Source organism: Centrocercus urophasianus, unplaced genomic scaffold (genome assembly GCF_019232065.1).
Source record: "Centrocercus urophasianus isolate 14NV4802_14NV808 unplaced genomic scaffold, USGS_Curo_1.0 seq_10, whole genome shotgun sequence".
NCBI lineage: Eukaryota > Metazoa > Chordata > Aves > Galliformes > Phasianidae > Centrocercus > Centrocercus urophasianus.
In genome coordinates, this window is record NW_024884142.1 from 97,390,668 (window position 1) to 97,408,261 (window position 17,594).

Sequence of the window (17,594 nt, forward strand, 5' to 3'; positions counted from 1 at the left end):
AAGAGGGCAATTGAACTTCTAAATCTGGTTTCTGATAAAGGAAAGCACGAAATATATGAATCTCTAAGATATGGAAGATCACTGCTGTTCTCAATGTTAATTCCACATCTCCTCAGCTGACAGCCTTGGCACAATCACATGCTGCAGACGAGAAAATATCCATCTCAACAAAGGACCATCTGGAGCTCCAAAGCAGTCAGAGTTGTAACGGGTCGTGGGAGTGCAAAAAGACAGCAGCAACACCACAATAATATCTGGACTCACCACGCCAGCCTCCGGATTTCTCTTCCTCCCATTACTGAATGTGGAGGCTAGGGTTGAAGAGCAGCTTTCATCATACAGAGCAGTCCGTCCATCATTTATTGCAGAATTGATGGAGATTGTCCACATACTTGATGCATAACCGTCACAGTTGCAGTCATCGTAGCTGCCCCCATCTCCAGAGGCCCAGACGTAGATGCTTCCTTTTCCTCCCCGGCCCTGTGAAAAGGGAAAGTTGGCCCTCCTGGATTAAACTGCAAATAGAAAACAGCACCTATGCTCAACAGCACACGTAGTTGTGAAACTAAACATCTCTAAAGGAGAAAACTGGTCCAAACAAAATATACGCCAGCTGTAAGCTGAAATAAAATGGGCTTCTGCAGGTTATTAAAATTGGTTAACTGGCAGCCACAGCCAACTTTGCAACTTCATGCACACGGAGCGTTTCCATTTATCTCCTGCTTTGTTTGATGCCCTGAAGGTTTCTGTGCCATATGCTGAGACATTTTATAGATTCATTAGTGCTTATGTCAAAGTCTAAATGCTTTAACGAAGGTGTTCTTTTATAAGCAATATAGGTCATCTCAGACACTGGCTTTGTAAGATCTAATTAGGTTTGGACAAGGACTACAAAATCTGTAAAGCCGGCACCTTTTTCCTCTCAATACTCTCAATAGATTTTCTCTTAAGTATCACTGACACAGAGCTGTTTGGTTTTTTGTTGTTTTTTTTTTTTGGCAAGTCAGCTTCTATGACCAAGCAGCAAAAAAGAAATCAAATGAATCATCTACAGAAAGATGGTCTACCAAAACCACTGCAAAGTCCAGAGATGAATGGGAGATACTGAAGCTATGACCTTCCTGTTAAAAAAATTTGTATCCTCTCTCCCATTTCAGGTAAGCAAGGAGTGGGAAGGGATCAACTCCACTCCGTCTTCTCATGCCATCCTAAGACTGGAAGAAGGTAAGACCTCAGAGCCTTAATGCTTGGAGGAAGATCAATGCCACTGAAACCAAGCACAGATCTCCCACTGATAGCAGCACAGCCAAAATTTCTCTCTGTTTAGTCTAATGTCCAGTGTTTACTTCCAGCAGCATCACCAGGGTACAAGGCCTCAATTTAGCATACTGTTTGTGTGTGCACTGGGTAGAAGATGAGAAAAAATATCTTCTGGTCTTTTCATTGTCCAGCAAAAAATGGAAATTAAAGCATATGCAAACAAAGCAACTTGCAATGGTATTTTAATAAGAAGCTTTTCTGCAAATAATTTAGATAAAATCTGAACTCTCAGCAGTAGCTTCTATTTTTCATCATACCTCACTGAAAAGAGCAACCTCATTATTTCAAGCATCTTAGAGGGTTACATTATAATCCACTGAATTGCACAGCAGGTCTGCTGCCACTGGGGTACGTAACACCTCAGGACAGAGATTTTCATAATTAAGATGATGACTATGAAATAAGCGTCCTGAAATCAGTCTGAGAACTCCTACCAAGATCTGAGATCAATCATTTTAGTTTTAAAGGAAGAGGATGCTGTGGCAAAAATACATAAAATCAAAATAATGAGCTTGTGCTAGACTGCTGCTACCTGGGCTTTGGACTCAGTTCCCAGACTACATCACAAGCTTGCTGTCCTGCCCACATGTACCATCACACCACCGTGTCACCATCTGTGCCTTTTGGACAGCCTCAATGACAGCTAGAGCACCCGCCACAGAAGACCACGCTGCTAGTGCCAGGAACAGGATGTTTGGCATGTCTGGGACTGATCTTAAACAAGCCTTTCCTTCTAGCCATTCTGAAGAGAGATGAAACGCTTAATTTTCATGTGACAAATTCAGGAAAACAGCCTGGTGCCAGGCAGTTAGCATTCATACAGTGTTGGGAAGCAGACTTTGCCCTGCATGGCAAATGGCTCCGTGCTGCCAAAAGTGGGAATTGCTGCAAAGCAGCACACACCCCACAGATGGGATTTGTGGTGGATGGCAGAAAACAGGTATAACAGATTGCTGGTGGGTTCAGGTGGCATCCACAACGGAACTGAAATTTGGGGTTGGGTTTGTGGGTGTAGTAAGCCTGCTAAGTGCTAGTGAGGGCAGGTATAATGCCATCACTGTCTATTTGGAGAACAGTCAAAGGATATCACTTCTATGAGAGGTGCATCCACAAGTGTGGCGTAATGGTGTTTTATGCTGGTTTGTTTGGTTGTTTTTTTTTTTTAACCTTTTAATACTCTAATTTCTATTGCATTTCCCTTTCAGCCAGGACTTGAAAGGGAAAAAGCTGATAGCAGCCCTAGTGCAATATTTGCAATGATTCTTAGGGCGGGTTTGCACATGCAAACTGCTCATTGACTGTCCGCAGGCATTACTCCAAGTACCATGCAGAAATGTATGGCTTCAAAGGAAGTTAATTTTCAATTCCCTGGATGGTATTTGTGTAAACCAGAAAAATCTCACTGGGGTCAACCAAGCATCATACTTAAAGCCAACTGAAAGCTCCTTTTACATCTCAACTTTTATGAACCTCAACAATTTCAGTGTTGTCACTCAACTTAGACTGCTGTAAATTAAGGACAAAAACAAGATTGGACAAGATGCTAGTAATAGGCACTAGAAACACCAGAGGGAGCCTGAAGGAAGATCAAGAAATAAGAGGGAAGACTGCAAGACAAGAAGGTACATTTTAAAGAGTATATTTTCTCCACAATCCTGTTGAAATCTGTTCATTTTCCCCAAAAGCAATACAGAGCTTGTCACTCACACTTCTGAGCCATCTGAAGCCACAACTCGCACTCACAGCTGAAAATGGATCTCAGTGCATTGAGGAGCAGCCTAAAAGAGTCTCACCTCTCAAATCACACTAATCCGAATGAAATCCAGAGCAAGGCTATATGCTCAGAAAGTCACAGACAGCTACTGAGAAGTTTTCTTGGCAGAAACAGCAGGTTTTCTATTTCCAGTGCTCTTTGTGAGATGTTGTGCTACTGGCAAAAAATATCCCAGAGAAGTTTTATTATCCATTTTCTCAACTTCTAAAGACCATAATCCCAGGAAAATTCCTTTACTGAACAACCTTGCAAAAGTGAACAGGCAGGGAACTGCAGTCTAATCCATTTTATGTAACTTAAGGTGAACTCTTTTTCAGTTTTTTATTGTGTTCATACATCATGCTTGCTGAGCTAGTGCGTAAGCCAGTATTCCTCTAAGCTTTCATTCCTGGATCACACTTTCCAGATAAAAGCTGGTGGTATTGGCAAATAAATCTCCTTCAGCTTCCCCTGGCCCTTCTTGTAAAGACTGTCAGGTGTTCCTGTAACAGCTGGGCCCCTAACACAGCTCAGCCTCTGCTTTAGCTCCTGTAAGTTGCTCAGTCCAGCCCAGCCATCATGGTTGCTAAAGGTGGATGGAAGGAACATCACAGTCTTTACAGCCTGTCTCTGGTACAGACTCTCTGGCTTTGCACTTTTTTTCCTTTTTTTTTTTTTTTTTTTTTGCATGACACAATAGTAATTCTGCATTTATTCTGAGGAAAAAAAGTGTCTCACAGCACCTTCTGTATAGTTTAGTAGCAATTTTTGTGCCTGCTATGATAAGACATGAGCTGTTTTTCCAGGAAAGGCAAAAGAATTCTACAGCTTTTTCAAGTCTCTGCCATTGGTCTTAGCAACTTTTGGATAGGACTTGGCCAGTTACCATTCTTTATTATTTTCCACTTATTTCCTCCTTAAACAGTCCTTGTTTCTCTTTCAACAGCATCATTAGAACTTTTGGCACTGAATTATTTGGAAACCCTTACATGTTTTGTAATTAAGAACTGCATCCTTCAGTAACATTTGCGAATTATCCTGCAAACTGTGGTTTGCAGCCCAGGGCATGGCGTATCCAGAACACGCTGCTCTGCCTGGAGGAGCTTTGCAGCACTGGAAATTTCCATCATGTTCCCCAGCTGGGGAACCCCAAGGCAAGGAAGGATGTGGAAGAGCTGCAGCACCATCTGCCTGCTGTTGGGACCTGGTGGATGTATTGGGCTGGGCTCTCCGGCCATCGAGGAGCTCTCCCCACCTCTGCCTTGTGCAAGTAGCCCAGCTGTGTGGTTTAAGCCAGCTGGAATCAGCAAGACCTTGGCATCACCAAGCTGTTGCTGTTTTTATTTTTGCACTGCCAGGGTTTTCTGGAGCCTGCCTGTGTTCTCCTGCATCTCTGACCCGCTGCCAGCTAGCAGCCCATTGAGACCTTATTGACTTTGCTAGCTGGCTGACTGGTTCCTCCTAGCAGATTTCTAAAGCAATTTGGGTCAAGTCATAATCACCCAAGTACATGAGATTCCTTTATGAGATTCTCAAAGAATGAGCCCTGGAATTGTCAAACCCTAACAAAATGCTTTATATAACTTACTCCAGTCTTTATTAGGTCACAGAAGAATACTGAACTCCCCTCCAACAATCCCCAATTAACTGTGCAATTGTTAATACTTCCTTTCACTAAAAATAGTGCTTGAGCTATTTTCTATGCCTAAATTATTGTTGAAACTAGATGGGCTTCTGTTAGCCAAGAGAAATGAGTGGAAAAATACAGTTTTGGTGAAAAGAAGCAGCATCAGCTTTCAATTATGGTTCACCTCAGCAGGAGGGGAGCTTGGAAAGTGCCAAGAGAAAAGCTTCTATTTAAAAATAAAATAATTCCGCCTGCTCAAAATCAAACATTTCTTCTTTCCCTTCCAAATTTACTCTCCAACATAAATTTGATCCATTTTACAAAAGAAAAGAACTTGATGATCAGTACAAAATAAGCAAAATCCATCAACTGAAATGTTCTGGCTCAGCTTAAACTAGCAATTCCTTTTTGTTGGATCCTGAGCTGCACATCACAAGTGATAACACATTACTATAGCCCAACAATTCTGCAGATACAATTCTGATATTGGTAACATCTGTAAAAAAAATCAATCCCATTGCTCCATGCTGGTCCAAGCTATGGCAGTACAGCAGTTTTCTACTCCTTATGTGACAGTCATCTAAATCTTTGTGAAGGGCAATATTTAACGTTGTCGCAGGATCGGGTGGAGCACAAGCCTTACAATAGCCAAGGTCTTCAGCTGCCCAAGGCATGCCCGAAGCAGCAGATATCACAACAGAAACCAATGAGATTTGGGATTTACACCTGTCCTGTTCCCCAGATATGTGTATTCATTCCCTGAGCTGTGGCAAGAAAGTAGATGCTCACAGACTGATCTCCAAATCTGGAACTTGTTCATGGTGATAGGGCGTGCATCCCATCACTAGGTTAGAAAAGCTGTTCATGCTGCTTTACTGAAGCCTGAAAGTATCCCACTCAGCCAAATGGGTAAACATCAGAAAAGCTGACATACAATATACTCATGTGGGATTGTAATTTGGTTTGATTTTAGCTTAAATACGTAAGACAAGACTTGTAATTGCAATGCATATTCTAGACACAATAGCAATATGATAGTAAAGGGCTCCAGAGATACAAAGAAGCTTGTACGACTTCCTTAGAAATGAAGTAATCAGAAGGCAATGTCATAAAATAATTTCCCTATCCTCACTTGGCGACTGAGCCAACAAAACAATGTTAGATGTAGTTGCATATACATTAATGATGTACCAAACTCAGCATATTTCAAACAGCAAGAATGCAACGTGCTTGGCCTTGGATGGAGGCAAATGAGAAATATTTCATTTTCCATGCTATCCTTTCTTCTTCTACTACTGAGCCCAATTACAGAGCCATGATGAGACTATAAATTCTTAGTATTGCTCCCTTGGCAATTTGCACTTGTATAGCATTTTCTTAGGTAGAACCATATTATGGAAGCAACATTTTCACCAACACAGGCACGAATGGATCATGTCTTATATATCCTGGATGAGCTGGCAAAGTCTCAAGAAATTAATTCAGTCCATGAGCAACTCCTTGCAACTCACTAATACAAAAGCCTATATCATAAAAATGCAATAGATAGAGACTATATTACTCTTTTTTTTTAATATCTGCCTTAAATTCCAATTGCTGAAGCTGGAAATATTGAGCTCATAAAACAGCAAGTAAGAGATGTTTACTGGATATTGCATTAAAGATGGGTTATATCCGTAAAGCGTGGGTGGAATAGTTCTTGAGCTAGTTACTTTTTTCTTACCTTACAGTTTAAGATGTCTCATGACATAATCCTGATTGAAAGGTACCAGCAAACAAAAGATACATAACTAAGAGAGTTGTGCTATCACTGGGAAACCACCTGTCCCTCCAAGGTGTATAGCCCCCAAAATAGGTAAGCACAGGTCACACAAGGGATACATAAATCACACAGCATTGCTCTGTCCAGCTGTATTTTTTACAGAATGCTACTACAGGCTCACACCCCTTCTCTGAAATGAAAGTTCCTCTCAGCCATGATACAGCTGTTACTCAACACTGGGCTATTTATTCCCAAATCTACCATGGCAGTTTCTGGCCCTGCTCTGCGTTTTAGTTTGTAGCTCTGCACCTGGAATAACCACCCTCTATAGCTCACTGAAAAAATGTATCTGTAAACATGCAGTACATTAGGGGCAATGCAACTGAGCATATGAGAAGGCTGGTTGGTACAGGGGTAAGGTATTTCAGGACATCCAGAACAATGTTAGGTCAGTGACTTACTGAGGCTGTAAAGAAATATGACTCTTTTCTCCCTATATGCCACAATATGCTGCTGTCCACAGATGATGCCTAGAAGCCAGACAGTAACATTTCATTAAATAAATCCATTACAGCTCCTGGCAACTGTGTTTAAAGAGGGAGCAACAGAGCACATTCACCAGACAGAACCACATTTGTCCCTTAGCCCATTGCAGGCTACCCTAATGAACATATGACTCAGGCACAGTCTAGCACAGTTGCCTGTCACAGTGAGCAGCCAGTATCAGATGCCTTGCAGCTCAGGGATATTTGTGTACAAAACTACTTCAACCTCTACCCTCAAGTGCCTGCTAATTCAGCAGTGAGCTCATACATCTTTGCAATGCAACTGCCACTATTCAGTGACCCAGTCACACTGCTGACTACTGCCCCTAAACAAAAGTCCTCCGATAAGACAGTGAAGAGCAGATTGTATGAAAAGTGAGTGAATTGTGGCCTAGCAACAAACAACAGCTAACTACTTTCTGATTACATGTATTACACTTGGTTATGAATGCATGGCTTCAAACCACACATCCAGACACACAAACTAGAAGTGTTATCATCATGTTACAGTTGTCAGGCAAGTGCTTGCAACAGGCATCCCAGCAGGTTTGGAAGGAGGATGCCAAAGACAAAACACCAGAATAGAGTCTGGGTAAGAATGAAACTCACATCTCTCCTTGAGATAAATTCCCAAGTATGGCAGCAACAAAGCAAACGTTACCAGTGTTTGTCAGTTCAGTTAACTGCATATTCCCTTTAAGAATTTAATCTCATTCCCAATTTCTTCTTAGTTTATTGCCTTAGAGGCAAGGATATTAATCTTGCTCTGTGCAAGAGATCTTCCATTTCCTTCCAGGATATTTGAAAGTATTGCTTTTAGTTCAACAACACATTTTTATTCTTAGCATGTTGCTTCCTCCCTGCCAATATTTCAGCTTCATCACTAATTTATGAACCATCACTCTGGTGAGAATCAGCCCTAGACTGAGAAAAAGCGTTCCTGCATTTATTTGTCTCAGTTTGTAAAATATGCTATTTTCTCTTTAATAAGAAGTGTTGTTTTAAAATATATATATATATTCTGAAAAGTGAGGTTTACATTCGTACACTCAGTAGAGAATTTTGTGTGTAGATTGTAGACCTAAGATAGGTAGAATGGTACCATATCAAAAGCTTGTTAATCTTCCCTTACATGCAGGGAAGCCTGTAGTGGGTTTTTCAAAGCACCATGGAGAGTTCCCAGCATCCACAGAAATGATGAAATGCCTTTGGGAAATCTGTCTCTCCATGAAAAGAAATCAGAACAAATTATATCCCCAAACCTTTCTGTGACAGGAAATGTAATGAACATAATTAGGATAGATAAAGCTATGCCAAAATGCAAAGGGAGTTATCTAGAGGGGAGCTATCTCTTCTTTCGTGCATGTATTGCCAGGAGATATCTAGGATACTGCCACTATAAAATTAAGTGTAATTGTTCCTAGACAACAGTATCTTTCTCAGGTACAATCCAATACTATTCCTTCTGCCCTCCAACTCCACAGTGGTTGTTTGACAGAGCTGTTTCCTAATTTGAGCTCTTCTGTTCATTTCATGCCTTCTGATACGGTATGAGAGCTATCTTTCCCAGAAAGCACCTCACCAGCACCCTTCTCTCTCCTTAGCAAGCAGCCTAAGAGATCTAAGAGATCCCAGATCCTCATACCTCATACTGTAAATTACTTCTTAATGAGACTGACAACACATTTAAGGGGAGGGCATTAAAAAGTTATGTGACCAGACAATACAACAGCGAAGAAAAATCTCTTATCTCTTTTTAAGCATTTAGAAAGGTGTAATGTCAGCATAACTCCACAAAATAGAGGACATGGGGACACAACAGCAATTTGATTGAAAGCTCTTTTAAATATTAACCCGGGAAAAAAAAACAAAACAAGTGAAACAAAAAAACAACAACTCAACACAACAAACCTTTCAAAGTAAAACCTGCTTCTCCTGGAAGGGTTAAATGCCTTCTCTTAGATTAGTTTGCATTACCTTTCAGGGGCTACTCATGCTTTTTCTGTTACTTCTTGACTAGTTTTGCATGGAAGTAGAACAACAAAAAATTGGAATGGGAGGTTATCTCTGCTCCATCCAACATTAATGGAAGAAAAATCAAGTATCCAATAGCACATCAGGGTGCTGCTAAAAATACAGCTGTGCTACAGACTGAAGAAGGATTCTCCCCAAAACAGAAGTATCTAAGGGGATCAGGAAAGTCTTTATGAGGATGCATGGGAGATCCTGGATGTGTGTTGTCATAGAGTTGTACACATTCAGTTTCATGAGGCGATCTCTGACTCTTACAGTGGGATGGAATTTGCTCACCTGATCCCCATGTTTCCAAATTTGTGTGTAAGAGCATGAAGATGTCCATAATTCATCCATTATAGGTAAAACATTAGGGACTGCAGTTTTGAGAAAGCTTTGGATGCTTTACCATGTATCACAGCAATAGATTTAATTCCCATGACACAAAACATGGTAAACTGATTGTTCACAGAGAGGTGGTGATGAAGAATGGGTGAAACTGGCACAAGAGGAAGAAAGAATTTGGATGGAAAATGAGCAGTTGCAGAGCTCCCACACAAAACTACCCCAGATGTTCTGAGCAATTTCTAATAACCTCATAGAAACCCATCTGCAGTCAACAGGAGGAGTAGCCTTATTCCCTGCAGCACCACGAGTAGCATCTGCATGACGCCAAAGAGGAGATGGAACCATATAATGTTTGTTTTGAACCAGATTGTTTTCTCTCTGAGCTGTGGTACACATTTTACCTGAATTTATTAATAAAGTACAGTTTTACAGATTACAGGATGATAGTGAGTGTCTTTGAAAGAAGTGAAAGGATAGAAATAAAACAAGGAGGGACCTGGTATTGGAGACTATTACTCCACAGACAGTGGTGGTACAATTACAGCTGTCATAAAGACCATGCAAGTGACCTTAAAGACACAATAAATTCAAAATGACAAACTGGCAGCACATCAAAAAAGACAATGTGACATCAGTAGTATAGCTAGCATCTTTTAAGTTAGGGAACATTTACAGGGTTCTGGAGCCAGGATGTGATCAGGCTTTTCAATTTTGACTGTGATGGCATATAAAAAGCCTATGTAAGCTGAACAGAGATGAAAACAGCTCTGTGCAAGAGAGCACAGTATCTTGAGACAACATGATTAAAAAAAGAAAGCCAAGATATTGCAGAGAGAACATCAATGGAACCCACTGAAAGCTGAGACAATTTACATAATTGCACTGTGTTCTGCAGCACCTATCATATATGCTTAAGCTCCTGGTGTTACTGCAGGTGTGTGCATATCCCCCTGACCCAATACCTCAGTTATTTAATAGGATTGTTACCTTGTTCACACCGTCTGCCATTGCTTGTAGTGTTAGCTCTCTAGGCCCATCCACAGTCTTTCCATTATCAGTTGGCCCCCAGCTGGCACTGTAGATATCTATGACCTGAGGCATGTGACTGATAGAGGACGCCTCAATAATGTCTGTCATAAATGGCTGGTCAAGCATCCGAATACCTGTGGATTTAATCAGCATAAACATGGTATCACCTAGCAGCACCTGAGTAACTCCCCCAGACCCGTTGGTAGTTTTGGTCACTCAGCAGTTCTGCACTCACCATACACTTTGCATCAGGGTGTGCTTACCTCCCGGCAGGATGCAAGCACATACACACCCAGCCATAGCAATGTGGTGTGACCCAGAAAGAAAAAACACTTCACTGCTTTCTAAGTACATAGCATCATTCATCTGCTATTCAAAAACACTTGAAAAACATTCCTGTTAAGAAATCTCAGCATTTTATAGTAATGAAATACTAAAAGTATGTAGATCACATTTTTTATATAGGAATTGAGTCAGAGTTTCAGTGATACGATCCAAGGATGTGTCAACTTTATAAAACCTCAGAGCACTGTCCCAAAGCAAGGCAGAGTGTAGGACAGAGGCAGTCCAACCCTTACATCTATCATACTCCCCTATGCAGGACAGTGCTGCTGACAGCCAACCTCTGGGCCTTTGGATGAGACCTGAGCAGCCAGGGACACATTTCAGATCTCATTATGGCCTTGAGTTGAAGTTTTGTGTTTTTCCAAACAGCTTCAGGACAGAGATATGGCAGAAGTCAGCACCACAGAGCTAACCAGTGTTAATGGCAGTGGGAGCTTGATTTGGAAGCCAGTGCTTTCACTGTATGCAATACAAAATCCATAGGCCAAAAAAAGGCTGGAAAGCATGGTATTTGTAAAACTGACCCAAGCTGGATATTCCTGACCTGCTAATTTAGGCTAGAAACTACAAAGTTTCTACACTGAACCTCAGTGACTGAGAAAACCCATGATGTGCTTGTAAAATGCAGGTATGCACTGAAACCACAGAATTGATGACTGATCCTAGGGAAATGAGGGACGACAGAGCCAAGCCATCTGGTTTGATCCGAGGGGAAAAAAAAACAAAGAAAGAGGTAAAAGAAACAAAGCACACAATTCCCCACATCCTTGCTTACCAACTTCTAATCCAACCTGCAAACACACCTTTGAATCATGTCAGATGTGGACTACCAGCTCCTATTAATTTTCCACTGACCACACGGTGGTGCTGCAGGAGCACACTGTCCTCATATACGAAAGCACCATTCCCCCAAATCACTGGGGATCTTGCTACAGAGCAGGCAAATCTGGCAGGCTGTTTGTCTTCAGAAAAGGCCTTCAGCTTTCAATCTTTAAACAACCAGTTTGATGCAGTAGATTATACTACAAATAAATATGAGGTGCTGTTAAATTCCTATGCCTCAATTCACAGTCCTCTAAAAGTGATTGCCAGAATGCACATTTCATGAAACGTTGCATCCTTGGAAGACACATCGTCATTACTGGTGGAGAAAGGCAAGCACCAGACCTCCTTGGCCAGTTACTAATTCCTAAGCGACACTTATGGGGGTAACTGCTTAGCACATATAGCTTGGTGTCCTGGAGGTCCTGCTTTGGAATGTGCAGGTGACAGGCAAAATGTGGCCTTCCCTTACTCCTCTGTGTCAGCAGTGAACCAGGCCAAGCAGAGGAAGCAACAGGTGCATTTATGATGGAGTTTTCTAGTATGTGCTGGGGAATTAAATGTAATTCCTAAGCACCCATCTCCACTTGCTACTCCCTTCCTGACGTTGTGGAGCAACCATACAGTGAGGAAAATGGATTTCTTTAGGATGAAACTCAACTGACATATCCTGTTCAAGAGCTCAGCTCCAATCTCTGTACTCAGTCCATCAGGGCAGAAAAAAAGCTACCTCAAAGTAAAAATATCCAGCACACCTGAGGAGAGAATGTTGAGTGCTAAGCACCAGCCAGTCTGCTCTGGGCATCTGTTCTTACCACTCCACATTCTTCATTAGAAGGGAGGAAAGCAACAACTGCAGAGATTTACAGCACTGCAGGGCCTGCACTCTGAAAGCCTAAAGCATACAAGCAGCATAGGATTTGCATTTTCAAGTACAGGTTCCAAGTGCAGCAGGAATTTGCACCTTCTCTCCTGAAAAATAAGATTTGCCACAAACGATTCTTCCATGATGCAGGGAAGGAGCACTGAAAATGATAATACAGAGGTTAACAAAAGGAGGAAGAGAGCTGTTCCTTTGCAGTGTCATTGAAGAAGCTATATAGGGCCCTCAGTGAAGGCAGCAGAGACTCTCCACAGCTAGTGTGAGAAGTAATAAACACATGGCCCAGTGCCAGCCTGCAGTCCTGGGCTGGGCTATGCTCCCTGTTCCTGCAGAGCAGTGCTGCATGAAGCACAGTGCTGTCAGGACTGCTAGGGTTGGTACTGTACCTGCCACCTTGGAGTTGTAGGCGACTCCCACACCACAGATGTTGTTGTTGGCAGCTGCAGACACCTCTCCTGCACATCGAGTCCCGTGGCTGCGGAGGGGAAAACAGAGACACCACATTAACCCCAGCTAATGCAGCAGTCACTCTGCACATGCTGGACAAAGGAGCATCACCCTGGTCCTGTCTTTGCCTCACTGCAGTCAGGACCCAGCCCTTCAGAGGAAAACCCATGGCAAACTTGAATGCTGCACTAGGATACTTGGATGAGTTCATTCCATCCTGAAGCAGCAAATAATCAGTTTCCCCTCTGCAGCATGAATGATGCTTGCTCTGAGGTTAACACAGAGACCTGTGCTTCATTTAGCTGTGAAGTTATTCAGCCCATTCCAACTCTGGCTGTCAAGCAGCTTCTGCCTTGTGACCAGCTACTAGGCAGCAGAACCATTCCTGGAAACAACAGTGTAAAACTAAAATCAGCACCAATTCCTGCATTTTTGCAACCAGGCCACGTGACGCCTATTACTTTGAGCCCCGTGAATACGTTTTTCTCCTCAAACACCTATCAGATACATACCACTGCCCACAAGGAATGCTACAGAAAGAGGTGGTGCAGCGCCAAGCTGGAGTAGCAGAAGAGAACCACAAGGACCAGCACATTCCTTGGCAGCAGAGCTGTGACCAAGGGCATCCAACCCTTCCAGTGTCCAGCTGCCAGGAGAGCCACAAGCCTGCACAGAGCTGCAGCTGTCAGTGCCCAGATAGCCTGCAGTCAGCTTGAATGTGAGATGCTTCTGCTCTGACCCCGAGGTCCAGGCTCAGCCTGACGCGCAGCATTTCAAGAACACTGTGTCTCTGAAGTGCTTTACAGCTCTTAGCACAGACCCTGCTGCTGTTGGTGGCTGCGAGGCAGGCTTACAAGAAGGCAGATCGCAGATCGTTTTTCTTCCTCTTAATTCACCACAGAAATTAAACCGCAGAGAAGATAGAGAAGGGCAATATAATCTCATTTTAAAACAAATAGCAGATATAGCAGAGAAACAAGCGAAACCTATGCAGCTGTCAGTTTGGTTCCTTTGAGATGCATCGATATCAATCTTTTCCACCACTCACATCCACCCACTCCGCGTTCCAGCTGGCATTGCTCCTGCAGCATGCTAAGGACTCGTGCAATTAGCAGTGCTGTCTTCTAGAGGCTGTGGAGAGTCCCAGACAAACCATCCCCAGGGGCAGCAGGATTGTTTTGTTTTAATCATCTTTTTTCTCCCTCTGTCCTTTTTAAGCACCTCTGGCAAAGGTGAGCGTAAAATTAATCAAGGGGTGAGAAGGAACACATTCTTTTTATTGCCTCACTCAGAAGAGGGTATTTTTCAAGGTAGCCTCCAGAAAGAAAACGACTGCTCTCAAATGCACACAGTGCTGTGATCACAAAAGATCGCAGGCAAGTTCCTTTTAAAAAGGGGTAGAGAGGTGAGTGGTGAGGACTTCTTCAGCTGCTGGAGAAATTTCTTTCAACAACCAAGCAGGTTTTCCCTCGTGCCCTTGTTCAAGGAGCTGTGAGGAAGCACACCGTTGCTAGGCATTCGTTATCTGGTGGCCTGTGGACAGCTACAAGCCACAAAATGGAATAAACGGCTTGGTTAAAAAATTGCCTTGACTGAGGCTGGGGTGCAAAAAAATTTAAATAATATGGGTGGCATCATCAGGTGGACTCTGTCTCAAAGAGAGAAAAAATAGGAGGACTGTTGGAAGGTCCTCTCCCCTTTTTCCCCTCCACACTGGCCAAAATGATGAAGGCTGCCAGTAGCCCTGCTCCAGCAGCTCAGGGTTAAGGTAATGTGCTGCTGAATGGAGGGGAAAAAATAAGTCACACGTGAGCTATTGCAAATGCATTTGGTTGAATTATTAATGGCAAATAGCAGACTTTTCTAATTTAGGCCTATTTGCTGTTCATGTATCATTGATAAATCCATTGCGGTTTCTACGAAGTGACCTGTCTCATGGGCACAGATCACAGCTTCCTTCTCTAATGTTCATCTCTTTGCTACATTCCAGTCTTTAAAACAAGGGGATAAAACCCATTCGAGAATATTTTCATCTACGAATGAGATACATCAAAGGCAAAGTGGATGTTAGCACATAGAGCAGCTTTTTCAATGAACACTGTATAAATGCAAACATTTTATATGAACACACATGAAAAATTATGGTGGACTGGGAAACAGCTTTGCCTATCTGAACTAGTTATCAAAATTTGACTCCTTGATTTTGGAAACCATTTCTATTTCTGAAGCCCACTGCCAACCCCATGGGCAGTCTCTTCTATTTAGATGTTTTTGAGAAGAGGTGGCCCCAGTTTTCAGGGGAGGTTGTTTTTTTCCGGCTTTGAAATACATCAGCAAACAGCAAAGGACAAAATTCTGCCTTCCTGATGCCAAGTGTCTGTAAGAAGGGCTATGCTGAGCTACAGGCTCAACAGTGGGGATGAGCTGCCTGTCCCAACCACCTCAGGTGCTTGCAGTGGGCAGCAGTCAAATATGCAGAGCTCAAAGGAACATTTTTGTAAGTCAAATGCTCTTGCCTTTTCATCTGCATGATGCTCTCAGCCTCTGAGCACTGGGAGAGCATAGCATAGGGGGGGGATCTACTTGTGGAAGGTGCCCCTCCACCTGCATCTGAGTGTGCAAAGAACCTGCAGTAATGCTGTGGCTCTTTCTTCCCTTACAAGAAATGCTGCAGACAGAATGAGCTGTTGGATATAAGAATTCTCAATTAGTGCATTGTTCTCAGTGTATTGATTGGAAAAAAAAAAAAATGAAGAAGAGGGGAGCAGGTGTTTTTGCTCTGTTAATGAGCACTGTCTGGAAACCAAAGGGAGACTCAGTGGGGTTCTGCTAGAATACATAATAAATAATGGCCCCTTTTTTTTTTTTTTTTTTTTTTTTTTTAAGCCTCTGAAGAATATGGATTTCCAAGACAGGCAATATTCGAGAACATGGATTTCCAAGACAGAATAACAGCAAACTCTCTTCTGAGAGAATTTACTGAATAAGAAGCTATAGCAGTGGAAATAGTTATTTTTATCCTGACAGAAAGCTGTGATCTCAGTGCTCTAAGATGGAGGGCCTTGTGCATGCCCACAACATGAAAAGAGAGAGCTGTACAGAAAGGCCAAGCTACTCCTGACTCCCACAGATACCTCTGCACCATGCAACATGGTACCTACCACATCCCAAATGTTATGCAGGATTAGGTGTTAAAATCACTGCCAGTTCCTAAAACAGGTGCTAAAAAGCCACTCTGAGCTCTGGGGGCTGCCTCTGCTTTTGGGAACTGGGCTTGGTTCAGGTTTGTGCACTCGGCATTCCCCATCCCAAAATGGTGACCTCCATGGTCCCCAAGCCATGGGTCTGAGCACAGTCAAGCAGACAGTGCAGTAAGGATGGCAATAAGTAACTCTAGTGCCCAACCATCTGTGTGCCTCTGCCCTAACAGCAGCCCAACTGCCTGCCTGCAGCTTCCTGCCCACAGCACCGAGTTGTCCCCCTCTAAAACCCACTCTGCTTGATTTCACAGAAAGCCAGTAGCTCTCAATAAAGGCCAGAGTGCCTCCAGCAACCTTACAAAGAACAAAGTAGAATCTGTGCCTATAAGCAGAGCAGCTGGAATTAATGAAATACTCCATGCAAAAACCTCTTCCTTTTTTTCTTAAAGACTAATGACACTTTGCACATGCAGCTGGCAGCTCACAAAAGCCCCTTGGTTCATCTTTCTAAAAAACAGTCTTCTGGTTCTTATTCTTGAATTGCTTACAGAGAAACATATTCGTTATGGAAAAAGGGATATTATCCTATTTTGAGACTGATCTCCTGCATGCATAAAATTCAATGGATGATACAGAACTTACTGCAAACTGAGCAAAATGGAGTCTTTATTGTAGGTTGTTTTGAATGTTTTCTTGTGTAACTGTAGTCTATCCAGAAGCACCTGTGCAGTTACACACATGCATGGACTGTCACAGGCAGGCAGTTGTAAGCACCAGGTAATAATATCAGGAGTAAGGAGTTATGGCAATAGCTTATGGGTGGGCACATCAACATATTTAACAACACAGTATAGAAATATGCAGAGAAAAACATAGCTACAACTACTCCTGAACAACTGGGTACAAGTTGAGGAGTTCCTGGATTGTGCTGGCAAGAAATGGCTGCTTAATTGATGTGTTGCTCCATGATTTACCTTGCAAGGCAGAAAATCACCTATTCCACCAAAGAGATCTCATGGTTCATGACAAAGAAGGTACTATTTTTCTGGAAAAATTAATCAAGAAGAAATTCAGCAGAACAATTGCTACTTTTCCCCTCCTGACTATCTCTCTTCCAGCTGAAGCATCCAAGCAGAATGCCATTCTCAATATTTACAGATCAGGGTGCAGATAACCATGCTTCGTACTCTCAATTCTTCCCTTGTGTGCCCAAATTCAGCCAGAAGCCCTGAGGCCAGGGGCCCTGCCACATCTAGGATGCTCAAGGCTTCCCTAAGAGAATTCAGGAGGTACCTCTGCCTCCGGTGCTACCTTGCTGAACACGTGAGGACTGTAAATTGTGCCCTACTATAAAATATTTGATAGCAGCACAACTGGTGTTAATGGGGCTTGGCAGAGCACACATAGTTTTATGAAGTTCTACGCTGAAAATGACACAATCAACCATTACCCACTAAAGCTAAATTTAATTTTCCTCTGTGCCGCTCCACAACATTCTTC

At 42.6% G+C, this 17,594-nt stretch overlaps 1 protein-coding gene across 1 annotated transcript in view; it reads right to left on the minus strand.

The window, feature by feature from the left end:
- The window catches only part of PCSK2 (proprotein convertase subtilisin/kexin type 2), a 94,490-nt gene that overhangs the window by 8,855 nt on the left and 68,041 nt on the right, over positions 1–17,594 (minus strand). The window contains exons 7-9 of the mRNA XM_042815540.1: positions 12,834–12,922; positions 10,356–10,531; positions 265–480 (exon numbers count right to left, since the gene is read on the minus strand). Of these exons, the coding sequence (XP_042671474.1) occupies positions 265–480; positions 10,356–10,531; positions 12,834–12,922 (481 nt within the window). The remainder of the gene's footprint in view (positions 1–264; positions 481–10,355; positions 10,532–12,833; positions 12,923–17,594) is intronic.